The sequence below is a fragment of the Brachionichthys hirsutus genome, chromosome 3, assembly GCF_040956055.1.
Source record: "Brachionichthys hirsutus isolate HB-005 chromosome 3, CSIRO-AGI_Bhir_v1, whole genome shotgun sequence".
In the NCBI taxonomy this organism is placed as follows: Eukaryota; Metazoa; Chordata; class Actinopteri; order Lophiiformes; family Brachionichthyidae; genus Brachionichthys; species Brachionichthys hirsutus.
In genome coordinates this window covers 11749500-11777306 of record NC_090899.1, presented here as the reverse complement: position 1 = coordinate 11777306, position 27807 = coordinate 11749500, and the positions used below count along the sequence as shown (strand labels likewise).

The 27807-nt window shown below is 42.3% G+C and overlaps 3 protein-coding genes across 3 annotated transcripts; 2 read left to right on the top strand and 1 right to left on the bottom strand.

The window, feature by feature from the left end:
- The first annotated feature begins 555 nt into the window (after window positions 1-555).
- LOC137917556 (trans-1,2-dihydrobenzene-1,2-diol dehydrogenase-like) lies at window positions 556-3575 on the top strand. The gene is made up of 7 exons (XM_068760273.1): window positions 556-645; window positions 1125-1236; window positions 1426-1589; window positions 1851-2103; window positions 2297-2421; window positions 2559-2709; window positions 3403-3575. The coding sequence occupies exons 1-7, from the start codon at window positions 556-558 to the stop codon at window positions 3510-3512; spliced, it is 1005 nt and encodes a 334-aa protein (XP_068616374.1). The 3' UTR covers window positions 3513-3575.
- Window positions 3576-6008: 2433 nt separating this feature from the next.
- mroh1 (maestro heat-like repeat family member 1) lies at window positions 6009-23489 on the top strand. Its single transcript, XM_068755924.1, has 44 exons — window positions 6009-6030; window positions 6593-6738; window positions 7923-8054; window positions 8155-8317; window positions 8979-9077; window positions 9197-9348; window positions 9930-10070; window positions 10178-10270; window positions 11140-11218; window positions 11771-11884; window positions 12020-12093; window positions 12196-12318; window positions 12530-12637; window positions 12775-12919; window positions 13031-13071; window positions 13432-13573; window positions 13728-13780; window positions 13898-14005; window positions 14245-14364; window positions 14508-14630; window positions 14732-14878; window positions 15449-15475; window positions 16750-16872; window positions 16991-17070; window positions 17291-17432; window positions 17534-17629; window positions 17844-17948; window positions 18187-18322; window positions 18472-18584; window positions 18775-18927; window positions 19065-19121; window positions 19356-19453; window positions 19573-19738; window positions 19912-20081; window positions 20171-20308; window positions 20603-20717; window positions 20866-21012; window positions 21084-21150; window positions 21321-21442; window positions 21669-21818; window positions 21902-22036; window positions 22184-22286; window positions 22366-22431; window positions 22507-23489. Exons 1-44 carry the CDS (start codon window positions 6009-6011, stop codon window positions 22581-22583), a joined length of 4911 nt encoding a protein of 1636 aa, XP_068612025.1. The 3' UTR covers window positions 22584-23489.
- Window positions 23490-26116: 2627 nt separating this feature from the next.
- LOC137917564 (cholecystokinin-like) lies at window positions 26117-27111 on the bottom strand. Its single transcript, XM_068760282.1, has 3 exons — window positions 27034-27111; window positions 26762-26942; window positions 26117-26256 (listed from the first exon to the last, which is right to left on the bottom strand). The coding sequence occupies exons 1-3, from the start codon at window positions 27109-27111 to the stop codon at window positions 26117-26119; spliced, it is 399 nt and encodes a 132-aa protein (XP_068616383.1).
- Window positions 27112-27807: the final 696 nt, after the last annotated feature.

The window sequence follows — 27807 nt, the reverse complement described above, 5'->3', positions numbered from 1 at the left end:
TGACATATCTTAAGGTATTCATTGCAAAATGTAAGAAGATGATAAATTACAGTGTTTACTAAAACTTGAGATTTGTTGTACAAACTGTTGATGTGTGATCAGCAGTCAAATGGATGAATCAAATGAAAGACCCCTTGAGCAGAACGCATGATTCATCGCTGGAGGCCATCTGTCTTGACTGTTGGACGGAGAGAGAGAAAGAGAGAAACATGCAATTTAGGTGAATTGTTAACTCTAAAAGTTGTAATTAAAATCCGTATTGTGTGTGTGTGTGTGTAATGAATAATAATAATAATGCATTTGTTTTTTATAAAGCGCTTTTACATAAGGTTTTGTGAATAAATTCTGACAATTTTTTTTAATGTTCTGTAAACCCTGAGCCCAATCACACTCACAGAATGAGCCTAAATTCATTTTATATCCATATATAAATGGTTTAGTTTGTGAAAGAAACTCAAGAACCGGAGCTCAAAGAGACGCTGGATAATGACCAACCGGCTCCGTGTCGCCACCTAGTGGCGGCGAGCTGCTACAGCTGTTTGACTTAAACTCAATATGGCGGTCAAGTGGGGCGTCTGCGGAGCAGGGAAAATTAGTCATGACTTCAACGTGGCACTGAAAACTCTTCCTCCCGGAGACCACCAGGTAATCATCACAGCAGATGCATAAAGGAATGAAAAAGATTACTAATTACTAATGTTTCGGGCAAGTTGGTGCAAATCGTAAATAAATCGCAGTATGATAAAACGACTTAATGTAACTTGTCAATAAATCCTGTTTTTTTCACGTTTTATTTTTTACTCGAGATAAAGCTGCGTGAGCTGTTAACTGTTTGTGCGGAAACGCCTAGTTGAAAAGCACACGATGGGTAGTTTTGCAGGGTCAACAGCGTAGCATTAAATAATTGTTTAACTCTGAGACAAATCCATCGGGGTGACGTCATCACCGTACGCACTGGCTTGGGTGACCTTCGCCCTGGTTCCAAAGAGGGCAGTCATGCAGCTCGAGATCATTTCCAGATAAGAAATGATCGACCAGGAGATTATTTATTAGATATATTTTTTTTTACGCGGGCTGAAACCTGTTTCCTGCCGTTGATGGATGTGTGAATCTGTAATTCACAGGTTGTAGCCGTGGCGGCTCGGAAGTTGGAGGATGCTCAGAGGTTTGCAAAGAAGCACAGCATCCCCCGAGCGTACGGCAGCTACGAGGAGCTGGCCAGAGACCCAGGCGTAGGTGGGTTGAAGTCGGACTCGTGTCTGCTTTCTGTTCCAGGTGCCGGACGTTGCTGCAGAACGCTGGCAGGGATCGGACCCAGACAGCTAATCCCAACCGATCTGCTGAATCGGCAGTGATTCCCAGTTCAGTGTTTCTTTTTTTGTGTATTGTGCCGATTTTCCAGGGTTGTATTGTTTGTGTGTGCAGATGTGGTGTATGTCGGGGTTGTCCATCCCTACCATATCAGCACTAGTCTGCTCTTTATGAATGCCAAGAAGAACGTGCTGTGTGAGAAACCTCTGGCCATGAACGCTAAGGAGGTTTGGGAAATGCTGGCCTGTGCCAAGAGGAACGACGTTTTCTTCATGGAGGTACCAGAAGTAAAAAAATAAATAACGTTTTTTATTGCAAAACCTTTGCGAGCAGTTATCTCGAGTAAAACTAGTAAAAGAATAAACTTACTCCACAAAAAAACGTTATGATTTTCATTTATGATGAACATATATATAGCAATATATCAAAATATAGTAATAGTGCTATGTTTCATTTGAAACCTATTGACTCTCTGAGTTAAGCTGAACTACGTAACGCAGCTTTAAGTGTTTGAAATCCCTCCTGCTCTTCGCTCCAAGGCCGTCTGGACCCGGTTCTTCCCTGCGTCCGTGGAGATCAGGCGGCTTCTGGGCCAGGGGGAGCTGGGCGAGGTGAAGATGGTGAGGTCGGAGTTGGGCCTGCCACTGCTGCATGCGCCGTCAGCGGTGGATAAGGAGCTGGGAGGAGGGGCGATGCTAGCTGTCGGCATCTACTGCATGCAGTTCATAAGTATGGTGTTGGATGGAGAGAAGCCAGAGAGCATCCAGGCCACCGGAGCCCTCCTCGAGTCAGGTCAAAAAAACCACAACACAACTCTCACTAAAATATCTGAAGCTCTGAAACGCTATTGTTACCACCATGACCTGTTCTTTTCTTTTTCATTGTTCTTCGATTGAAAACAGCCAAATAATCAGCATTTTCATGAATAATAATTCATTTTCATCTTGCTGAAATAAACCAGGTCATTATTTGCATGTTGCTCCAGGAGTGGATGAGACCGTGGTCGTCTCTCTGAAGTTCTCCAAGAACAGGTTGGCTGTGTTCACCTGCTCTTTATCGCTGGAGCTGCCAAACGATGCCGTTATTGTGGGCACAAAGGGAACCATCAGGGTGAGACATGGTGGCAGGGCCTGGCGATCATTAAAACTGTTAGGTATTGGTTTGGTGTGTACGATGAAGTATTTGTACTACATTGACCGGATACGTAGCATAAGTGTGAAAATAAATGCCACCTTGCATCGTTCCAGGTCCCTGAACACATGTGGTCTCCCACATCATTGGTGGTGAATGGGGAGGAGACCCGGTACCCGTTACCAGAACCACATTTACCTCTTAATTTCATGAACAGTACAGGGATGCGTTACGAAGCAGAGGAGGTTCGACAGTGTTTGCTCAAAGGTACTGTGGCATTCAGTGTGTTATAGTCTGTATTAACCACAGTAAGGAATTTACATGTTTTACGGCAGAACTTGAATGTACACAACTTAAGGTGAAATGGTGGTGCAGTGGGTAGCACTGTTCTCTCCGGGTTCTCCAGCTTCTGAAAACATGCAGCATCGATGAATTAAAGTTCCATGACCCGACACATGAATAACATTTACAGAAATGTAATAAATGACCAAACAAATTAATATTGTCAGCATGTTGCAGCTCGGTGGCGCAGTGGTAAGCGGTGTTGCCTCACAGCGAGAAGGTCACAGGTCTGAATCCGACTTGCGGCCTTCCTGTGAGGAGCTTGTATGTTCTCCCCGCGCCTACGTGAGTTCTCTTGGGTTCTACGTGGAATGTGAGCGGGTCTAAAGCTGGCGCCTCATCCGGGGTGTACGCCGTCTCTCACTCATACTCAGCTGGGCAAGGCTCCCGCATTAACCCGCGTCCCGTACTTCGGATGAGCGGTTGAGGACGAGACGATTACCGATGTGTTTCGTACGAGCTAAATCCTTTCCTTCCTTCTTTTTCTTATACGTATCCTTCTTACGATCGTCTCGTCTCCAAGAAGGTGAAATCAGAAGCTCCTGAAACGGATCCTGCATTCCTGCTGTCAGACTGAGCGACGCATTCTGTGTTCTTGCATGTGATCGTCCCACGCAGGGCTGAAGGAGAGTCCGGTCATGTCCCACGCCGACTCCCTGCTGTTGGCTGAGGTGGAGGATGAGGTTCGCCGGCAGGTCGGGGTCGTGTACAGCCAGGACCGCAAGTGAACATCGACCATGAAGCTGCATCATCTTCTCTTGTTGTCAAGACTTGCATATAAAGTATAATTAAAACGTTTGTCTTCCAACTCTTATTGGGCAAAAGCATCAAACATGATCCTGATATTTATCGGCTTTTGAGTTAATCAGCTTTAAGGCTCCACTTCAAAAGCTTTTGGAATGCTTCTAATATTGTATGGACATGCAGTTCATAGTTTCATACAATAAAAAGTATACGAGCCACTTTAACCAGAATAAAGATCATAACACACATATAGTTTTAATCAAGCTAAATGGACCAGAACGTCTGATGGAGTTGAACAGCAGCTTGTATGTGAGGAGCCATTAACGCGGATAATTAGACTGCAGCACGCAGTAGAATGAGCTGTCTAACCTTTGACCTTATCCTTGTCATTTAAAACACAACCGAGACGAAACAAATGGGGCATGTGCTCTGATTATGGGGTTTCAATCGGTGCAGCCCGACGCACGACTCCAGAGTAACAAACAGGGTTGCCAGATCTCGCGAGATAAATAAGCAACGAGGCCTTTGATACAAGCCCAAAAAAAGCGTCTTTAGCTACTGAGCACCTCTAGGTTCTGAGAGAAACAAATAAATCGCCTGCAATCTGTTTGGATGGATTGTAAACTGGGTACTCCAGAATGCCAATTTACATCCATGTGGACAGATCGGTAAACTGCGCGCAGTGGACCCTGAGCTTCAGGACAATGACCACAAGAGGGAGCTAAACCACCTTTTCACATTATCAAACATTAGAACACAGATGGGATATCAATCAATCAATCAAAATCTTTATTACAGACACAATGGTCCAATTAAAAAGCACACATAACATTTACAACATCTACAACGTTTACACAGTAAACACAGTAATCCTATAATAACATCAGGTACCAATGACACCAAATACCTGAGTTAAACTTCACAGCACTTAGGCTTGGCTGAGTCAGTGTTCTGATGACGTCATTCCCTGAGTCATGCAGCCGACATATAAACCTGTATGACAGGTGTCTCAGCTGAGCATTAAGGGTGTTAACCCCGACACCACAGAACATTTCACTGGCGCTGGACCATCTGGGCTTCCTGAGAAGTATCCGCATGCAGTCATTGTATGCCACCCTCAACTTCTGCATGCTGGCCTGTTTGTACTTGATCCACAAGGGGGCAGTATAGAGTGGCGTACAAAAGGCCCTGAAGAGGGTGACTTTGACCGCTTCAGAGCAAAAACTAAATTTCTTCTTCAGCATGTTGGCCTGCGCATACAGCATCCGCCGCTGTCTATACATGTCATCATCATCTCCCAGCTGGTCATTGATGATGTGGCCCAGATATTTAGTTCTGCTGCAGACAGACAGCACTTGCCCTGACAGATAAAAGTTTGGGAAGTCCAAAGCCTTATCCTCTCTGGTTCTGCAAACCATGACGGCACTCTTCACATGTAAACAGATGTACCAAGTACATTATAACACAGTAAAGCTGCACACATAAATGAAACTCTCCGACGTTTAAATGACGCGTCGAAGACAATCTCAAATCAGCAACTATACTTTAGAAAACAAGCCCAAGAAAACCGCGACGACCAGTGTTTATACGCAACGTCACAGAAAAAGGAGCCTAAAGTCGCTTTTAATAAGCGGACTTGGCAACTCTGGTAACAAATGAGGAACGCCCCTTGGCTCGTGCTGGCAGTGACCTGGCCACGCCCCTTTCCTGATACGCTTCCGGCTAACTCGAAGCACATGACTCAGGGTGTTTACAGCTGCAGCGCCAGCAGCTCTAGCGCTCAGCATGATACTGACGGGGACGTGTTCTGTTTAAGGCACGAAAACAAGCGACTTCGTCGTTCTTGTTTACCCTCGCTGAAAATTGGTGAGTTATTATTACAGCGTTTGAACTTGTTTCCCTTCAGCGTGTGATGTCAGGACGCAGGCGGCTCTTCCGTAGCAGCAGCTGCTAGGTTAGCATGCTAACGTGGTTCAGTTGCTGCTACAGCGTCACCGTTCATGCAGGTTAATTAAAGCTGCATGTTAGATCATAACATTGGTGGATAGATCCTCGACAACGTAGCTAACGCTGGGTGCTTGGGTGTTTCAACGCAACCGTTATCGTTGCGTCGTGATTTTGATAGTGAATGTACAAGTTAAGCTACTTGGAGTATTTGTTATACAGTACTGGCGGTAAGTATTCGTATCAGTGAAGCTGTCACTGTCAGCTGTAAGCCGGCGTCATTTGGCTGTCATCATTCAATGGCTCTTGTCAGTATTGTGAATGAAAGTAAAACAAATATACTTTTTTTTTTTCTGTCAATTTTGTTAGATGCATGAAGGCGCGATTTGTGAATGAGAACATGTAATTCTACAGAAACCAGAGGCTCTGTTGGTTTAGGTTTATATTTATATTTAATGTTGTGTTCTTTAGCCCCAAACAGGAGGGAAGCTACATCCTCAGCCACGCTGTGCAGGACACCGTCCCGCTAGTCCATCATGGAAGAGACGGATGTGGAGCGTGAGCGTCTTCTCTTCATGCATGTTCTGAATTTACTCTGTTATAAACATATAATCTAAATTAAATACCGTAGTGATATCATCTCTTTATACCCAGACCCGTGATCCATTTCTTCTAGTGCAGTCATGTAATCAAAGCCTCCTCGCCAGCCTCCTCCAAAGACTTGGAATAGTTTCTTTGATTTTTGCAGAAAACTCAACGCTTTCTAGTGAAGCATTAGGCCTCGAGCCGTCACTATTTGTTATGCCTCTGACAGTAGGCGTGCAGGGCTACCCTTGTCTGTGTATCTGTTCATAACAAGGAATAGTCTAGCCAAATCTATGCTGGAAATTATTCAGTGACAGTTCACAAATTATTTTTGGGGCCCTGAACGTGTGCTTCTCATACGTTACGTTTTCAGGTACTCTGTTTTACATTTATAGCAAAAATGTGCCCATTAGCATGACTATCTATGTTTTTGAACGCACATTTTTTGTTGTCTAGTTATTCGTGTTTTGTCTATTTCTCTCTTTCTGTATTTTAATTCTTCTCAATCTCTGCTCTGTTGCGAATCACCTTTTAGAGGTGACCCTGGCTCTCCTAGATGCTGCCACTGATAAAGATTCAGAGGTCCAGGGGCAGGTCAGAAAGTCAATGCTGACCCTGGGAAAGCAACAGCCTGAAAAAGTGTTAGCAATGTGTCAGGACTACCTTCTGAAACATTCAAAGGTAAATTATATACATCATTATAGGAAGCGTATCTCGGAGTTCCGGCATGAAGTTAACGTGAAAAAACATACCAAGTTAAACTTGACGCTGTTGGGAGAGGCCTCATTCCTTTATTAGGAGGAAATGCACTTTAAAACTGTTAAACGTTAAACTCTGTATGACGGAAACGTCTGTGGCTTTATTAGAGACCCGCCTTTACTCCTGTAACCCTGCGAATAGTAGTCTTATCTGTCAAACCTGCTCACAATGTACAGCCCCCCCCCCCCCCCCCCCCCCCCTTGTATGTAATTTGCTGGCCTGTTACAGACTGTACAGAAGCTAATATATTCTTGCTGACCCATGTATGGGCCTTAGTTAATTGAAATGCGGAGCTGTCCTGTCGGATAGTGTTTCAGATCTCCTGCTGTGGATTGGACCGCTCAGTTATGAAATTGCCTGCAAATGTCAGACAATCTTAAATTCTTTGTCATTATGCATGCAAATACACACAATGAAATTACATTTACAAATGGCCAATCAATGCAATTTCCCTCAAGTGGAGATTGTCTTATTTGTAAAATTTACTTCATTTATTAGTTATCAAATCAGCAAAATATCATTATTTATCAGCAAACATAATTGATTAGTAACAGATGTTCCCATGTTTTCCCCTCTGTAAACATTTTGCTGAATTTATTTTCAGAAAATTGACTTTTTTTATTGAGCGATGAAATTATTCATGTTGTTTATATTGCAGTATTGTTGCAGTATTCATACTTCTTCTTCTTCCTCTTTCGGCTTGTCCCGTCAGGGGACCTGCTCGTCTATTGCATGCTTAAATCTGGCAAAGTTTTATGCCGGACGCCGTTCCCGCCACAACCTGCTGCATTTATCCGGGCTTGGGACCGGCTCAAGGAAGATGCTACCCGTGCTACCTCATTGCAGTTTTCATACTAATAACATGATTAATCTCCACTGCTTTTTCCAGCCTGAGTTTATATAGTAAAACCATAATTTATTTTTAATTGTGTTGCTTGTGATGCTTCAAACCTTTCATTGTTTCATGTAATCTAATCTCACCCTTTGCTTCTTACATTTCCTGCTACTCTAGATAAGTAAATAAATACTCTCGCGTTAATTAATCATCCATTTGTTAATATAGTTGAAATGTTATTGTCTTCTTCTTTTCCTTTTTCCCCTTTAAGTTGATGGTGACTCATAGAGTTGTGATTCTTCAGACCATTGATCTGATTATTGAATGCAGGATAGACAAGGTCAGTTATCCCATGATAAAGAGTATCATCTCCTTGGCATCAGATGAGATGACACGATCAAAGGTAAAATATTAGTTGTTCATCTTTCATTCTATTCTTGCAGAGGGCAAATGAGAAATGATCCTTGCTATTTTTTTCAATCCCATCTTCCTGGTTTATTCAGGAGGTCGTCCGTGATTGGCAACAGGCAGCCAGTAACATCTTGGTTGCTGTTGGCAACAAGCACATCAATGACATAATGGAAGAGATACTGAGCAAGTTTCAGCCAGGGCTCCTACCTCACTTCTTCATAGTCCAGACATTGGCCAACCTTTCAAATGCCAACGGTAAAACAATACACACACCTACACACACACACACACACACACAACAAAGCAGGCATTCACAGGTTGTTGAAAAAGACAGGAACCAGTTAAACCTGTCCAAAACGTGCAGATCAAACACTTTGTATGCCACAGTGTAACTAACTCTCTGGTAACTTCCTCCTTGCTGAATTTGTTAGATCTATATAAACAACTTGTTTTCACAGGATCTGTTTAGTGTTAAAATGTCTTTATTAGCCTTGATTAAGTTAATCATTCTTTATTTGGTCAATAAATTACTTTTGTGGTTTGTCAATTCTAAATTGTTCTCATATTGACCCGAACCCTGCAGCAGTCGCATCTGCTGTATTTAAAAAATCTCAAGCCACCAAACTGATTACTTTGATTTGTATTGATAAAAATACATATGGTTATCAGGTAAAATATGTTTTGGCGACAATACCCGCTGAAGTCGGTGTTAACAGCCACATGTCATGTAGCATAAACATATTCTTTGATTCATACCATGAAAGGACCGTATTATTGATTCTGAATCTTCACTGTCGTCAGAGATGCCATAAAGCAACTTTTGCACATTCTGCCTTATTCAGAACTGATCTCGTAAAAATAAATACAATATATTATATCGTGCTATCAATGCTGTACTCGTCCTCTTTTTCTCAAGTTTACGGCATGGTACCCTTCCTGAATGCTATTCTGGGGACCATGTTGCCCATGTTGAGCATGGCCAAACAGGACAGCATGAAGTGGGTCTTCTCCTCCGGTAAAAACCTCCATGTTGTGGAATATTTACTTCTTCTAATGTAGACGTCTAACCAAACTGTTTTCTTATCTCTTGCCTCATTTTTCTCCCCTCTCTGATTTTTGTTTCCGTCCCTCCAGCGCTGTGTCATTTCACTGAGAGCATCCTGGAGTATCTCGCCAACCTCGACAAGGCTCCGGATCCCACAGTCAGGAAAGACACGTTCTCCAGTGAAATCCATTCTGCTTTTGACATCCTCTTCAATAGTTGGTTACAAAGCAGGGAGTCTAAGGTGAGCTTGTCCTTCAGTGTATATGGGACGCTGTATATTTGGGAGTACGTTGTACTTAGAAAAGGGACGCTGAGGTAACCGCGTTGCGTTTGACATTTGAGTTTTTAAAACAAAGATGATGATGGTGCAGTCCAAAAGGCGTGAGCTGTGCACTCATTTAAGGGAGAGGAACAACATGTTGACCGTTAGTTTTTGTCAGTTGGGGCATGTAAATCCTGCTTTGTAGTGTACTGAACCATCTAACCACCATGCTCTGATGCTGAATTACAGGGAACAGAGAAGCTGAATTAGAACAACACATAGTCTACCCTAACAGCAATTACAACCCCAATTCGTGCAGCAACACAGCAGCTACTTTAATCATGTGTGGCTCCCTTGTCCAGTCTCCCTGCTGAAATGTCACGCCATGGCCACAAAGTACAGTCTACGTAACTACAGATTGATGCTTTCATCATGCTTGTCTTTAGAGTGAACGCTCCACACGCCATCGGTCGTTGATATTATGAGTTGGTGAATCCATGTCCGCTAATCTGTCTAATCCATCACCCGGCGTCCTGCGTCGCTGTCTCTGTGTGTTCCAGTTGAGGCTAACAGTAGCCGAGGCAGTGTGCTCCATGTGTCATCTAATGGCCAGTGATAAACTGGAGGAGCACATCCCGAAACTCATTCCTGCCATGTTGTCTCTGTACAAGAAAAACAACGAGCACTATCTCATAAGTAAGGTCAGTACGGTTGGAGGCTCTTAACTATACATTTAATACCAGTAGTAATTTCCATTCAGAAACATGGGACTGATCCAGGATGAGTGATATGTTGTTCCTTCACACAGAGTCTGTGCCAAGTGATTGATGCTTCTATCAACATGGGCAGCAGAGTGCTGGAGACCCAACTGGACAGTGTACTCGTTGCACTGCATCAACAGGTAGCGATTAAGTATTTCTGAAGCTTTTACCTTTATCGCATGAACAAATGGAACTGGGCATCAGGTACGATCCTACAGATTGTTCTCTGCCTGTATGAATCCTTTCAAACGTGACAGTTGACCTGAGGTGTTAATATTATTTAATGCTCATTTAATTTAGGACATATAAATTGTTTGAACCTGTTAATAAACTCACAAAAAAAGCTACAACTATTATATTGTTCAGCGGTTTTCATGATAAACTGCTTGATGTGACTCACATTTAGTTATCGTTAGTATCTCACCCGGGGATTAATGGCTCTGCATTGAAAGGACACGTTTGTTATGCGGCGTCGTGATTATGTCAAATGACTGTGGTCTTTGTGGTCACATGTTTCCAAAACCTTGTGACTCAGTTGAGAGTTTGTTTAATGCCTTGGCTGTTGCAACATAACTCCACCATTTCTGTGTGTGTGTGCGTGTGCGTGTGTGTGTGCGTGTGTGTGTGTGCGCGTGTGCGTGTGCATGTGATTGCCTGGCATGCACTGGGAACATTTCATGCAAATAAAATCAGCAGGAACTAAAAACACGGTTCATGAAAATTCTTACTTCTTATTTCCAGTTCAGAAACTCGGCTCAAGTCAACAAGGAGGAGATTTAAATCTTCTAATGCGTGCTTCAAAAAGAAATGTGTGATCAGCCACACCTGATTCAGATGCATAATAGTCACAGCCACCACACCTATTGTAGTATTTTCATCTCCATTATATTATTACTACTACAGGGACAGAAATCTTAACTTAAGTGCAACATTTTCATGAAGCTGATCTATGATTGTAATAATTTTTTTATGTAAAGAATATGTTGTATAACAGTTCCTTTCCCCTCAGGTGTCTGCCCCTGTTGATTACAGTAACCTCCCCACTGCCAAGAACCACAACGAGGCTCTGCGCTGCTTCAGCTTACTGGGTATTCATCTGCTGCTTGTGTGGATGGGCGTAGAGTCAATGTGACTGCTGTTATTGCACCATTCAATACAATTGTCCACCACGAGATAATCATTTTATCTGTGGCAGTTCTCCTTCTCTCCCTCGCCTTTCCTGTTTTTGCATTTTGGCTTGTTTCAAATACGTTGATACAGGATCTGTTTTCTAATGTGCTTACGCAGCACTTCAAAACGAGGTTATAATTAATTCAAATGAGCATTTATTTAAAGAGTATTCATATCATTGTGTTACAAATAATACACACAATCATTCCACTGGTTGGAATGTTCATTTTTTTAAATTTATGATTGATCGATCAATCCATTTGTGCCGTGGTGATGTTTATATAAGGGTCTCCAGCATGCTGGGTGCTAATGTACAGTTTAAGATAATCCAGCAAGAGGACGCTTCACAGAATACTCGTATGTTTGAAATTCTATGTGCTGCTATCTGCTTCGTCAGATCTGACATATTTTTAGTTTACTGTTATCTATTCTGAATTTCTTCTTTTCTTTTCTTCTCTTTCTCTCTCTAGCAAACTCCTTCCCAGACAGGCTGGTTTTCTTTGTCCTGCAGAAGTTGGAGAACAGTAATGAACGCAGTAGGGTGGGCTCTCTGGGTGTCCTTCGTCACCTCCTCAACTCCACCAGTGAGTGGACATGCTATTTCTACTCGTCTCATACATGCCTAGCTCTTAGTCCACGTGTGTTAGCGAGGGACATTTACACGTTTTCAGTCATACAGTGTTCTTTGAATTGTATTCAAAACAATTGTTGTGCTGCAGCTTCCATCATGGAAGGTAGGAAGCTGCTGATTCTGGCCAGCATCAGACAACCGATGGCTGACCACAGCAATAAGGTAGCACACATTTAAACACGCAGTCTCTAAGCAGGAAAAATACTTTTTCTGCTTGTTCTATATTCAGCATTTTTGTGTTCCTTTGATCTCTGGACTGTTCAGGTCAAGAAGCGTGTGGTCCAGGTGATCAGTGCGATGGCTCATCACGGCTACCTGGAGTTAGAGGGAGGGGAGTTGCTGGTTCGATTCATTGTTCAACACTGCGCCTTATACGACACATATCAGGTGCATCTTCTGTTGTGCTTCGATTGGATAGAAAAGGATTTGTGCAGAAGCTAATAACACTGCTATTCACAGTCGGTGTAAATCAAATTTCGTTGTTAACTTGAGAAAAAGGAAGGTATTTCTTAGCTCATCAGTTGATCCTTTCCTCGTGTTAAACCAAGCCAGTCACAGAAAGAGGCTAGTATGTGTTCCTGTGTCTGTGCGTATCCAGAGAGCCGAGAAGCCCTCGGATCCAGAGGAGGTGACGAATGAGTCCCTGAGGAAAATGTGCGACAGCACCCTTCATCTCCTGACCACCACTGTTGGACGACTTGCTGATGTATGTTGACTAGCTGCTTGTTTACCCACCATGCTAGACTGTTGATGATTGATTTGTCTATTTGCAGGTCCATGTTTGCTTGATGAATACTTTTCTGTTTGTTCAGCAACTTGACACAAATGTTCGGTTGCTTGCAGGTGCTGTGGCCAAAGCTTCTGTACTATTTGACGCCCTTACAGTACAGCAATGCCACCACGCCTCTGTGCAAGAGTCTGATAGATCTGGGAAACAAGAAGAAAAATAATCAGGAGCCCAGCTTCAAAATAGATTTTGTACAGGAGGGTAGGAGAAATCTATGAACTGGCCACAGTTCTTTGTTCAAGTTAGCAGCATGGTGTATTCAGTGATATGTATAATTTGCAACAGCTAACATGTGTTATCTCTTTCTCCCAGGCAATCTGCCCTCTCCTCAAACACTAATGGTCAGACTGCTGGTAAGTAAATTCAACCCTTTAACACTGCTTCAAACTCTGAAGACATGGAGCAAAAATATGGAACAAAAACTCCTGTCGAATAGCTGCCAGCAACAACACATTGTAATTAGGTATTATTAATGAATAGCAAGTTGTCGGTCATGTTAAATAATCCATATCAGATGTCAAGTCTGATTGACTGAATTTAATGATTCAGTCACTTCTGTGATCTGTGAGTTTGTATTCTTTAGTGCTGATCATTCTTTATATAAGCAGCACAGATTGAAGGGTTCTACTGTTATTGCGCTCAAATATGTCTCAGGGTTTGATGTTTACGATGTGACTGGCATCTATGTGATTGTCCACATGTTTGTGACCCAGGTGAATGCAGCGTTTCCATTCAACAACAGAGATCATGGCGTTCCCTCCCTCTCTCTACTTCAAGTCCTCGGCATCAACGTCCATCCCAATGCAGAGATACTGTGGGAGAAAGAGATTCCTCCGTTGATTTCATTGTTAGAAGGTATGGAATTATCTGGACCTCATGTTTAGATATATTTATATGAACTGAGAACATTTTCTGTAGCAACACCAGAATCGACATTTATGTCTGGTTCCTCTTCCTGCCTTTCTCATTGACAGTAGTTTTGTCCTCTGATCCATGTTTCTGTTTCCAGAGACGACGGCAGAGAGCCTCAATAAGAAGCACTGGATCGAAAAGATTCTCAAGGTTTTCTTGTTTTTATTTTCAACACTATAAGTAATTATAGACAGTAAAAATGCGTTAACTGTCCGTTACATTGAGAAGTTGTCAAATAGGACTTAATTTTGCTAAAACCCTCCTCAGTTCTTATCTAAAACTCTGGCTACTCTGGATGATGACAGCTGGGTGTGTCAGTTGGCAGCAGAAGCCACAAGGTACCTCTCCACTTACAACAGCGCCTTGGAGGAGAAGGTGAGCTCTGTGGCCTCAAGAAAAAAACGTGCACATTTCTCCACCACCACATTTTTCATAATACCTTTAAAATGTGTTAGTCGATACAAGGACAACTAATTGCATATCCTTTTGTAAACTGTCCCATGTCCATGGTGCACTGTGGGATATTTAGGGAGCAGTGATGTTGCATTATATATATTTTGCAGTTGCCGAGGGGGCAAACAGTACAATAATAATATATATTTGTCCCTCTTTAGAGTTTCCTATATCGATTCATAGGCGTGACTCTCCAACAGTCATTCAATAAGGAGGTGGTTAAAAAACAGCTGCAGGAAATCCTCCTTGCAGCGCGACACAATGATGCCATTGAACGAGAGGTACCTTAAACGTAGATCTTAAATTAAAAATCAGTAAAAAAACAACAACCTGAGTACGTTTTTCAGTGACCAGTGTCATGAAGTTTAAAACTTAATCAAGCTTATGGTCTTGACTTTTGGTTTGTATTATCTCCCTCTTTCAGGGACTTGCAATGGGTGTCGGTCTGTGCGCTAACAGCCACTTGGAGGGAACTCTGGCTAAGCTGGATGAGTTTGGGAAATCGGATGCCTTCAAGAAATCACCCAGCATCTTCAACCTTCTCAAAGTACAACATTTCTGATATGACTTGGTGTCCTTCTGTCAGATTGTGTTGCTACTAACGTTCAGCTTCAGTTTCCTGATGTCTCTTTTGTTTCCCTTTCTGAGGAGCGTAATGACGTGGAGGTGGAGAAGGTGAAAAGCACGTTAATCTTGTGTTACGGTCAAGTGGCTCTAAACGCTCCTCCGGAGAAGATTCTGACCCGCATCGATCAAGACATCCTTCGCTGCATCAGTAAACACTTCAGTACGAAGGTAACATGACTTTATTATTGAAGGTTGGTGCTTTTAATACTCTGATGAAAAGGAGAAACAAGTTTTTAACGAAGGCATACAACTAATTATGAATCAAGTAGTTCACTGTAGTTTAGATGTTTGAAACCGATGCTGAAATTCAGCTCTGGAAATTTTCCCCGTCTGTTTGTGATATTTCGTGTCCGGCAGCGTGATGCGCAAAAAAGAAAGAAAGAGGCCCAAACAGGCGGGAGGTTGATTCAAATGAGATCTTGCAGCCATGCAAGAGTGCAGTGCTGTTACACGCAGACATTGAGTTAACTTGACTTTAATCACATATAAATGACACCAAAAACACACACATCATTCTGGTCCGTTATAATTTGGTATTCTAGGCTCACCTGTTATGTGACCACACCCAGGCCTTTCTACATCACAGTGCTACGTGCAATTACAAAACAGCAGAAGAGCTTTGAGATCTCATAAAGCCTGTGTTATTTTTATTTTGTTATTTTGAGCAATCAAAATTAGGCACTTAAACTAACAGTTTTGTATGCACAGTCCTGACTCTGTCGCCTTTATTTCATGCAGGTTCTGGGGATTAAAGTAGAGACAAAGGTATCTTCACAGGAATCCCGAAACCCTTCTTTTACTCTGTATTACTTTCCTTCCTTGCACTGGTGTGGTGATATCGTCTCTTAAATTGTTTTCAGCTTGATGCATCAGAGCAACTACTTTTTCTTCAAGCTTTTCCTTCATTGTATCTCGGTAATATTTCACAGGGGTGGAGCACCAGGTTAATGCCCATGTCGAGAAGGAAAACCGCAGTTCACTTCTCAAACGTAGAGTTAATACCAACGAGACCAACCTGGGTGACAATTAGGAAATTGATCAAATGAGAACACTTTTGAGAAGTAAACTCGGATAATAACTGAGCTCACTGTAATAAATTATCTCTCCTAGATCAGATCAGGGATGAGTCGTTACTCCAGTCTGGCGCAAATAATATTCTGAAGAGCCAGTTTACCCATTAGTTTACTTCTGCCACTTTGTTAAATGTCCTTAAGAGAACATGCTCAAATCAAACGAAACGGTTCCGTCCTGTTCAGATTCATTTTGGTATATTTTTATTATCCTGATGCAAAAGGTTCCATTGAGCCTCTGGATGATGAACACACCAGCATCAGTATGAGATGGAACAATTACACAACTGGAGAGGTGGCGCACACACACATGGGTGTCGCCACAAAGCCCCCTAGCTTGTTTGAAAAGGAACACACAGATGTTCTCCTGTATTTAATGATTTCATCATAAAGGCTTTATGGCCGGAATAGTTTGAGCGTCAACCACAGATCCAAACTGCACCAAGACATTTCAAACTAGGTTGTCACACTCCTCTTCTTTCTTCGTTGAGGGCTACTCTTCCATTGTTCCTCAGTGTCTCACCGTTTTAAAGAGCTCTATAATCTCTCTCTGTCCTAACAGCTCTTTGTGTCTTGCAGCTGGTTTTCTGAGGAACCAATCTGCTCTTAACAATCAACTCTGATTTCAAACATCTCTCCATCATAGAAGTGGCGGGTCAATCAGCAATAACTCTATTGGGTTGATTGAATGATGGGGTGCATTGATTGATCAATTGTCATATTTCTGGAATGATTTTTGGGTGGCGCTGGCTTAAATTCACTCTGTTGCGTTTGCTCAACGGGGTTGCAGTTTGCCTTGTTATTTGCATCCCTAACAAATTTGAAAGTCTTATTGTCCTAATTTTCTTTGACTATTGCTTATCTCTCTCTCTGCTTGATCTGAATCTTTGGATCTGTGTTTCTCGTTTGTTCTGCTGAATGCATGTGGGTATTTTATATAGTATTTCTGTGTGCCTTTCCACATTTCAGGACCTGACCATGAAGCTCAGTTTGATCCAGAGTGTCGGGATGATAGCCAAAGCCATCCGTGAGTGCGCGAAGAAGCAAGGCCACTTTTTCTCTCGTAAACAAGAGCTCATTACTGTTATGCTGGTGAGTTGTGACTCTTTGAGTTTGTTAAAACTGTCAGAAATAAAAATGGCTTAATACGATGTATATTCGACAACCATGTTTGTTGTGATCACTCTTCCGGCTGTTCTACCCTGGTCAGGATTTTATCAAGGCGGAGCCAGCGGACTCTTTGAGGACTCCAGTACGCCATCTCGTGATGACCACCTGTGCCGACCTCGTGTATCCTTCAGCTGGAGAAAGCAAGAGAAAACAAATGGACTTAAATTAATTTGCAGTTTTACAAAATGATGGCAACACATGACACTTAATGTGAATCACAGAAATGGAGCTTAAAGCTTTCCAGCGCAGCATAAATGTAATTCAAAACTGAACTAAGTTTAAAATGTGATCAAGCCGTTTACATGTCTTGGTGTTTTACCTTTGACTCCGACTCATTCAGGCCGTTAGATCCTGCCCTTTGTGAGAATGAGACCTTTGACTTACTAAAGGTGTGTGTGAACAATGTGTTCTCCCTCCCGCCCGAGACGCACACTCCAGAGAAAACAAAGGAAGAGGAGATACTGGAACCACAGCAGAGAAAGGTGAGTAACGCAGGGATGTTCACACTCCGACGATGTTTGTCTGATTCATAGCTCTTCTGTATATGTGTGTGTGTGTATAAATATGTCATAAATGTATACAGGCTCTATACAGAGACACGTTGGCTGCACTGCAGGAGCTTCTGGAAAGTGTTCTGGTCAAGGAACCCACACCCGATGGCCTGCAGATGGTCTTCAAGGTGAATTACAAAATAGGACTTTTTAAACAAACCAAAAATCAATTATTGTGATAACCTAATCAGATTAGTGTATTAATGTTGTTTTCCATTTCCTCTGTTGTACCTTAGAAGTCCTGCAGGCTATAGCTGAACACCACACTGTAAATACACTTGACTGGTTTACAGTCATCTCGTATAAACGATTAGCTTTTGCTGCTGTTCTCGTCCTCTGAAGCACATCGAGCCGTGGTTGAGTTCCGGACAGGACCACGAGAGGCAGCGATCCATCACAGCTACTGCTAACATACTGAAGTACTACATGGACAATCTGACTGTCAAGGTACGCACACACAAAGGAAGAGAGCCTGCACCTCGTGGTGCCTGGCGACATGCCTGTCACCATGGTAACAGTACATATGAGTCTCTTGGTTGTCATCATGACTTTTTGTTCCGTCTGTAACTCTCCATACCTTTTTGACGTTTTTGCTACACTGTCGTATTTTTATGAATCAATATCCTGCTTCTTCGCTCTTGTTACGGCTTTTGTCTGACTTTAATTTCCGTGCATCTTCGTAAAGAACATGGTTTCTTTCCACAACCTTGGAGCGCTGCTTGGTCGACTGTCTCCGCGGTGTTCTGACCCTCACCCTCCTGTGTGCACTGCTGCTGTCGACTGTATATATACTCTGCTTTATATACAGCTACGTTATGAAGGTATGCAGCCCCAGACTTTTTACCTCAGTCATTTCATTTGCATTATTTTATTATTTTGTAACTTATATATAATGAATATTTCCCATGGCATATATAGACCAGCTTAATCTTAAAGGTTCACTGTTCTGACTTGATTTAACTGTGTGTAGGTTTCTCCCTCGATCATAAGGATGAAGCTGTGGACAGTCTAATTCCCCTAAAAGACCAACTGGAGAATCCTGACCCCTTTACTCTATATAGGGCCTGCTCTGAACTCACAAAGGTACATTTCTATTCAATCATCAAGCCTTAAACTGTAATGTTTAACAGACCATTACTACAGGCTTCTCTATTTTTGACCTTATCCTGAACACAATTTGACCAGTCGTACAGTCAACGTTAACTTATTAATCTTCATGTAAAGTTAGTTCTATTAAGACGCTTACAGTAAAACTCACTTCCTGTGTTTTCAGGTGATGAGTAAGCGTCTCCCGCAGCAACAGATGACGACGCTGGTATTCATGTTGTTTGAAGGGTTGGCTGACAGTCAGACAAACTGCTGCAGAGCTTCAGCTGTCATCTTAAATACGCTGCTGAAGAGCAGAGGAGGGGGACTACAAGATCTGGTAACACACACACACACACACACACACAGCTTTTGTAGCATCTTCTGAGATCCATAATTATGTAAGCATCATGTATTAGACACCATCTGCACTGGACTACCGAACATGATGCGTGTGTGTGTGTGTGTGCGTGTTAGGTCCCAGAGATGCTGGAGGTCCTACATGTGCGTCTACAGAGCATCACAGAGGAACAGGTCACATTCATAGTTGTATCATTTAATACCTCTTTTTATATTATTTCTATTATGTTTTGAATCGTGAAGAAATAGAGACGTTACCTTTCGTCTGCTTATTTTTCCAATGATAAACAGGATATAGTTCTATCTTTATCCTCCGGGGATCGATAAAGGATTCTGATTCTGATTCCATCGTTGTAAATCCATCTCTCTGTGATGCCGTAACAAACGTATCGGCGTACCTGTGTTTAGGTGAGAGTGGCAGCGAGTCAGACTGTCCTGATCCTGGCTTCTCAGCATCTCCACACTGTTGTCAACACACTAGTCAACCAACCACTTCCTTTTGACAGGTCTATATCAAATTGAGAATTGTGGATACTAGTTTTCCTTCACAAGCTCTTGTAATGAATTCTCCAGAGCCATTTTATTTTATTCTAATGTTCATACCTGTAATGATTCTTCCGTCCAGCTGGACCTGTGAGATGTGGATGGTCCTGGGAGCAGACCCCATCGTTGCCAATGAGGTCATTGAGTTTGTGATTGAGAAGTTTGCCATATTTGCACCCTACGTAGAAAAGAAGGAGTCAATGATCAGAGGAGGCACAACAAAGGTGGCCACCAGGCAGCCGCTGGCTGTAAGTCACAAATGCGAACATGTCACTGAGTGCATTTTAAGATATTCTACTGCGGTTTCACTGGTAGAAATATGGAAGATTGCAAACATCATGCACAGCGCTCTGATTCTGTTGTAGCTTTGTAGTGAGCAAACGACACAGGCTACGACTGTGTGGGTCTTCTTTTGTTGCAGATGACGTGCGGCCTCAAAGAACTGTTATTAAACGGTCAGAGTCAGGAGGCGGCAGTCAGTCTTTTTCCTCGACTCTTCTCGTGTCTCGCTGTGAGGCTGGGAGCGAGTGTTGGGGTCTCGGCACCGAAGGACAACAACAACAAACATGCTGCCTCCACCCACGTGGCTGGGTTGGTGTCCTTCTCTCTAATTAGTTTAGAGCTAAATTATGGATCTGTGTGGACTAACAATTTTGATGTAATTGGTTGTTGTGTTTTAGGGTAGCAGCTGATGCCCTGCGAATATTGTTAGCACGAGCCCAGTTAGATGAGGTGTTGAAAAGGCTGGATGAAGATAAGGCCTGGGACGCAATCAAAGAACCAAATACACACATTGCTGGAGTTACACTACTGGCAAGGTAAGCTCAGCTGTAGTGTTGCACATTGTAATCCAGAAGCCAACGAGTTGGAAGGTTGAAGTTTGGATAAATACTGGCTCTGTGCACATCAGCCGCGATGAGAAATAAATGACTTGACAAAATGGTAAAAAGTAAACTGAACAGAAACGACTTCATTAGGTTTTTTACCTTGATAATTAAATATGATCACCACTTTCCCCCCCCCCCCTCATAACTTGCTGGTCTGTGCTGGAGATAATTCCTGCCTTTTAAATATGCCATCTGTAAATTTGGACACGTTTGTCTTGTCCATAGGGCGATGTCTAAGCATGCTGGTCCACGGTTGCCTGCCATTGTGGAGTGTCTGTGTCCCTCCCTGAATAGCATCTATGAATGCCAGAGAATCACCGTCACTGCCTTCTTCTCTGAGGTGATGCACCGTGAAATGTTATCCCAAGGAAACATAGTTTTATTTATTCATTTTCATTCCAAGTGAAATAACAGGAAATGCCCACGTCTGTTGGCATCATATCAAAATGCCTAAAGAGCTCCATATGATCTTGTGTCTCTCTCCTCAGCTCTTAAACCACCATGTTGTGACAGAGTTGATGTTGATAGATGTGCTAATGAACAACATGATGGAGAGGATCTCAGAACCATCATGCACCGTACGCATGCTGGCGGTGCGGGGGCTCGGCAACATAGCTGTAGGATCACCTGAAAAGGTACAAGAATGTTTAGGAGGGTCTTTGGACACATCATCTTCTACCTCATTTGACTCTTTCCCTCCCATCAGGTGAATAAATATGCTAAGGAGCTGCTAGCAGCCATGAGCTCAGGCATGGAGGAGAAAGATGATCCAGGTAATTTGAGAGCAAAGTGTTTTTTTCTGTGTGGAAAGAAACGTTGCAGCGACTTCCTACAGTCTACTAGTTCACTTTTCCATCATATTTATCACATCAAATGTTCAGCAGTCGTCTCTGTCAGTCACAGAATCTGTCTTTGTCATTTCTTTCCTCTGGTCTTCCTGCAGGAAAGCTGATTACCCTTGAAGCCATGTCAGGTCTCTCTAAAGTCCTCCTCTATTTGGACAAGAAGAATGTCCACTTGCTGGTGGTCTACATCTTCATGAGGATTAAACCATTCCTAGAAAGTGTGAGTGTCCCTTTTAGATTTTTAAAGATGTTTCATGATTATACGCCATCGTTCGTATCCAAATGTGTGTTTCATGCTGTCTGTTTATTTTAGTAAAACATACACACAGAGCATGTAACGTCCTTCAGTTATTCAGACTGGTTATTGTTCTGTAGCTCTGTGAGCGGATGAAGGAAGAAATGCACAGATTAATGTAGAACTAAGGCTACAATCTGCACTCCTACAGGAGAATGATGAAATCCGTTGCGCTGCCATCTACCTGATGGGGAACCTGTCCAAGTTTGGCTCCGGTGAGCCAGTGTTCAAAGACCAGATCCACAATGTTCTGGTCAGTCTGCTGTTACACCTGGTTGACCCCAACCCACAGGTTGTCAAGGTATAGAAGCAAACACACACCACACAGAGTTGTTTTTCTCATGGATAAATCTCCACCTCCTATGTGTTTCTGTATCCGTCAAGGCCTGTAAGTATGCGATGCGAGTATGTTCTCCTGTGGTGGGTTCGGAACTGATCGCGACCATGTTCCAGAACCATCTCCATGAAGACCAGAGCTTGCATTACGGAGAGTTCATCAATGATCTCACCAAGTACCTGGTAAAGATGCGCAGTCAAACATTAGCATGGCTTCCAGTATGAAGTGTATTACTCACCACCAAGTAAATGTGATGAGTTGTAGAAATACCTTTTATTGAGTAATGGATTACATTCATGAGCCACACGGTTATTATTTGTCGTTCATAGATCCAGGACTTTCCCGGGATGTTGAACTTTTATCACATCTCAGTCACGCAGTTCTTCAAGAGCAACTGGCCTGAGGTCAGAGCAGGCGCGGCCATGTTTATAGGTATATAAATGTGAAATAAGCAGTGTGAAGCTATACTCTGGGACTTGGTTATCAGGTGTGTGTCTGTGTGTGTTATCAGGGTTTTTGCTGGGGAATCTTCCGGAGGAGCAATTCTCCCACCTCAACATGGGGACCATCACCAAAGGTGTGATCTCCTTCAGACGTGTGTGAACTCATCGCATGTCTTCTCCTTTGACGCTCTGTTGGGTCTGTTCCTCAGGTTTGGTGATGCTGCTCCAGGATCCTGATCCTGTCGTGAGGGCGAAGGCTGCTGAGGCCATGGGACATTTCCACTGAGGCGCGGACATGTCTCTGTGTTTCCTCTAGTCACGGGTCACTGCTACAGGCGACGCATGACAAAACAAGTAATATGTTTGATTGGTGTACAGTTTACAAAAATGTTTAGCGCTCATCATTTAATGGTGACTTTAATAGTTAAAGTCAAAACGGGGACCAAAACAGGAATGACTGTGGAGCGAGAAGTGAACCGGATTTATTATCTTTCGTAAATTATAGGAAACAAACGCTGATAATACACAACCATTCATATCAATACAATTTTGTATAGGTTTCTATTTTAGAGCACATGCCAGCAAGTAGTTGTGTATTGTGTTTTCATTTAAATATATATGGTGACTCTAAACTCCCAGTTGAGTCGGGTGAAAGCAATACGTCGTCTGTTCTCATCTGTATTTCTGTTGCACTTTCAAACTCAGTCACGTCCCTGATTTAAGAACTGAAGGGGAAACCAGTAGTCGCACCTTTGGTATATTTAAATACATTTAATTGTAAGACAAAAGTCACGAGAAGAATAGTTTGGATCTTGGCCTTTTGAATACTTCAAATGAAACTAATATTTATAACGTAAATCTATCGGTCCACTGAAAAGGCTGATCCCGTATCAGTGGTTTTGTACTGATGTTCTTAGAACAGGGACTCTTGACCTATAGCACTTTCTAGGACTATGGTTTGGTTTTGGGTAAATGGTACCATTGTTTGTTTGTTTGTTTAAAAACTGTCATGAAATTTATACCATTGATATGTCGTGTCATCTATCTGTATATTTTTTTTAATATGTTAAATCTCGTGGTATTTGAAACATGGAGGTGCGACTGAATGTCTGCTTGTCTCCCTGGTTATTGGACCACGAGACGGTGGATGATGGAAATCAGTGTATTTAAAATGAATGAATAAACCAATACATCAGAATATTATGGTTTTTTTTTTTATTGAATATTTGAACCTAATTTGTGTCCATATGAGTGTAGTAATATAAAAAAATGTGTGATCATAAAATGAAGAAAAGAAACACGAGTAGTTGAGAAGCCAAATTGAACGTCCAGTGTTTCAACGCGATGTCAGGTCGTCCCTGTGAGGGTGTGTAATGCAGCAATAGAATATAAAACACTACATCGTCCTGCCAAAGTAACGGTAGTTGCTCGGATACACTTTTGCTTTGATAAAATAGAACACTTAGTTCACACCTCCCAGATCGCAATGAGTTAAATAATCAATTTAAAATCTTTAATTCCATAGTGTAAATCTTTGAGAAAAAAAGAATGGAATAAAACATTTTTTTTTTAAAGGAATACAAAATCATTAACTCATTGAGGACTGGATTCATACCCATACCTAAAATCAAAGTGTAAAACCTTAATGTGTGTGTGTGTGTGTGTGTGTGTGTGCGTGTGTGTGTGTCATGAGCCAGATGGAACCCAGGGCCAGCTGCACCAGTATATGGCCTGACAATCTCATCCTGGTGCCGAACAGCAGGCAGGGTGCTTCTGGCACTGCAAACCTTCTGGCCATTGCGAGCATGGCTGTTCCATCCTGGAGGAGCTGCTCTAGCTGAGCAACTTCTATGGGCTGCAGATACCGCCTCATGATTCCACTAGCGGCAAAGTCACTGCAGAAATGCTAAACTAGCCAGGGGTCAATCAGAAAGGACACAGAGAGGGGACGGTCTGGAACCACCACCTGTGAACCTTCCTTTAAAGGGCTGTCTCTCCTTTCTACATGTCTGTCTGTCCAAATTGCACAACAGCAGGTGGAATTGATTCACAATCAGTAATACTTCATATAACAGGAGTGTTCCCTCTATTTTTCTGAGCTATATACCGGTATATAAAAACCTAAGGCAGATCACTGATAGAATGATCAAGGTCTTTTTAAGTTAAGCCCGAGTATATTTGGAATCATTGTCCTTTTAGAATGCCCAGTTATGCACAACCGTCCTCTTTTTCTCAGGTGGAAACAAAACTTCTTTTTTTTAAGGGTTCCTATTACTTGATGATATCTGTTACCCTCTATATGCTGCAGTTTTTCATTATATTTTAGATAAGTAGTTCTTATATCTTTTATATTGTGTATGTATATTATATAATGCATATGCATTTAGATTGTTCTTGTTTTATTCGGTTGTTGAAGCTGTTAAATAGTTTATTTTACCAAGTTAATATAAAATTGAGTATTTACTTCATGTTACTGTAAAGTAAACATTAGACGTGTGTTTCTTTGTTCTTTTGTTTCTGTATTTTTTAAGCAGACAGCTATGAAGCACTGCTAATCTGACAGTATATAAACGTGTCTGTGAAGCCATTTGAGGTTATTCATTAGTTCATGTAATATTTTATTCATTCTCAATCAGATAAATAACAAAGGAAACACAACAGAAAATACGTTGTCTTTGTCATCCTGTGATCGTCAGACTTCATACACACACAATATTTAATTTACAAAATCACATCAGATACATGATCATCTATGTTTTTAGGGACAAATTGTATTTCCAAACTAAAAACTGTGAGAAACGCCCTCTTCACTTGATGCCAATCCGCTTGGTCGTTGCTCCACAGTAGTATTTGATTAAATTACCGGTAACCTGGACGACCTAATTCATGCATTTTGTTCTATAATTTTCAGGGATGTAAGGAAAGTGTGTTGTCTTTTCCCATCGTGTTGTTCTTTACAACCTCTGTGCAGTGCAGGCAACAACAGAGCAGAACCAACAACGATGTCTGAAGTTAAGCTTTCTGCTTTATTAATTGAGATTCAATACTAATTATCTCATGACATTAAACGCAACATTTATTTTTAGAACTGGCGCATTATTCCATGTGCTAATCCAAAGAAATCCTGATTTATGTTTGCAGAGTGAAACCAAACGCTCATAGAGATGGATTTCTCTATTTCTAACACACCTGAAGCAGGAAAAGCTTCAGGTGTGTTAGAAACAAAATGTTTTGGGATCAGCCCTTCATAATGTCATAACATTATAATCAGTAAAGCCATTTGAAATTCCTCAATCCTAAACTTGTGTTTGACTCCTGTTGGATTTACGGTGCGGGGATATGTTCTATTTATTTCATGTCATGAACACACAAATAGTGATTTATACATCATCCTTCTCTGCCATGGACCCTTGCTGCTCTCCCAAACGTGTGCACACATCAGACAATCGCTTGTTCCTCTATATAGTCTATAACATGAAGACTTAATCCCATATATGTCCCTTATTGTAGAAGATTTAGAGATGCAGACTTTCTGTTAATTTTCTATGCATTTTTCATGATATTGGCAAAAGCAAAGCATTTTTTTTGTCCTATTTTTAGTTCTATAATTTGAGAAGGTGAATGGTGCTTTTGTAACGCAGCCTGAACTCACTTTATTTTGCAGGATAATCCTCATCTCTGCTTTTACATAATGATACTCGATTCGGTCTAGGATAAAGTCAAGATGTGGTTAGAGAAAGTTGCTCATCATTTCTGTTGTTTTTTATTGGTTTGGGTTCATAACTCAGTTTTCAGTGAATGTGAGCCGTGCCTCTAGGTCTAGGAGGAGTACTCGTACTCTTCTGCACTGCGTCGGCCAAAGTCCATCCAGCCGACGTAATCTCTGTCCTGTATCCTGTGGCCGGGGGCCAGACCGCTGGCTCTGCTGGTGAGCGAGGATCTGGTCTGGTAGGGTGAGCCTGGAGGAGACGTCGGAAAGTACGCGATGACATTCATCGTATGATGAGGACAGGAGGATGTTTTTCCTACTTGTACAAATCCAATATCCGTTTTTCTAACTGACTAAATAATGAAAAGGTTTATGTCGGAATGACGCGGTCGGAGGAAGTCATGATTGTTCCGTCTCTGTTCCAGTCTGTGTCCTGTAAGACCAGTGGGCTCAGCTGGTGGCCCGGTCACACAGTGTTCAGTTAACAAAGATACGCAGCGACACGCAGAGAGAGCAGAGGGTGAGGTCAGGAGGGGAGCAGACGAGTGGAGGAGGCATGGAAAGGCAGAGAGAGGAAAGGGAGGTGGGAAATGCCATATGGTGGGATGAAGACGCAGCATGAGGGATGGCTCATTACAGAAGGCTGAGTGTCAGAGAGATGGGAGGATGAAAACACGAGCCGGAGACAAATAAGAGGAGAGCAATGATACAAGATGGCTGAAGGGAGAGACTCCTGCTCTCCTCTTCATCCTCACCTTTCCTGGAGATGAGTCTGGCCAGCAGCTGGCTCAGGTTCTTTCGAGCGTCTGCAGCATCCTGGGGTTGGTTGTAGTTCACTTGCTTCCCTGAGGGGGGCGCTTGAGCTGAGCGGGTCCGACGTGTGTGACGTGGGGACGGGCTGTCGGGTGAGCCTGCCTCACCCTCAGCTCTCTGTGACTGGAAGAAAAAAAAAGGTGGGGACGGAGAAGAAGCCAATGGCGCGAGGTTTCATCATTTCAATAAATGTGTTTGTGTGTTTGCGTCTCACCATGACATCTGAGGGAAGACTCAAGGAACCACTGGACAGAGCAGCCAAGAGAACACACACACAGATCGCAAGGTTCATGCCTGCAAGACAACAGAGAGGGAAACACAACGACATGAATTTATTTGATAAATGTGCACATCTGTGAGGGATACAAATCAAGACAATGAAAGTTTAGCAGAAAGCAATGATAAATCAATAAAGAAGCTATAAACTAGATTAACCTTTGACATGCTGGGCCTCAGGCAGAGCTCATTTAGCCTGTCTGAAACTTTGCTTCTGGGTGGCAGAACAATTTAGTTTCCTACGACACACTTTTGAAGAATTGGTTTGTGTTGAAGATAAATGTGCACAGTCAGCATTAGTAGCCCCCCCCAAGGAAACACGGATCATCTTTAAATCTTCATTTTGCTCGCTTCATTGTATTTTTCTCAGATTTATGGCATTAGAAAACTCAGAGAGGAAATTACACTCGTTTTTTTTCTTCTCTTAAGTGAATGGCTCACAATGTGAACCTAGAGGTGAATCCTAAATAATTTGTCAATCTTTTCTGCATCTCTGCTGATATAATCAATATTAATAAATGAGATTGCACTGTATGCTTTGTGCTGGAACATTCTTCCACAGAAAATCATCCAATCATATAAAATCAACAACAAGTCAGGCTCTCCCGTAATTCCGAACCCTGTCGCTCTGACTCCCTCGGCGTTTCTCGGAGTCGCCCTTTGCTACGCTGATCTCCACCAGGAGGGGTCACATGGACTGTTTTAGAAATGG

Coding starts and splice junctions, on each gene's coding strand:
- LOC137917556 (XM_068760273.1), top strand. CDS start 556: ATGGCGGTCAAGTGGGGCGTCTGCGGAGCAGGGAAAATTAGTCATGAC. Junction 1,590..1,850: donor ACGACGTTTTCTTCATGGAG/GTACCAGAAGTA, acceptor CTTCGCTCCAAG/GCCGTCTGGACCCGGTTCTT. Junction 2,104..2,296: donor CGGAGCCCTCCTCGAGTCAG/GTCAAAAAAACC, acceptor ATGTTGCTCCAG/GAGTGGATGAGACCGTGGTC.
- mroh1 (XM_068755924.1), top strand. CDS start 6,009: ATGGAAGAGACGGATGTGGAGC. Junction 17,071..17,290: donor ACCACCTGTGCCGACCTCGT/GTATCCTTCAGC, acceptor CGACTCATTCAG/GCCGTTAGATCCTGCCCTTT. Junction 19,454..19,572: donor CAACCACTTCCTTTTGACAG/GTCTATATCAAA, acceptor TCTTCCGTCCAG/CTGGACCTGTGAGATGTGGA.
- LOC137917564 (XM_068760282.1), bottom strand. CDS start 27,111: ATGAACCTTGCGATCTGTGTGTGTGTTCTCTTGGCTGCTCTGTCCAGT. Junction 26,943..27,033: donor GTCTTCCCTCAGATGTCATG/GTGAGACGCAAA, acceptor TTTTTCTTCCAG/TCACAGAGAGCTGAGGGTGA. Junction 26,257..26,761: donor CAGACTCATCTCCAGGAAAG/GTGAGGATGAAG, acceptor CGTCTCCTCCAG/GCTCACCCTACCAGACCAGA.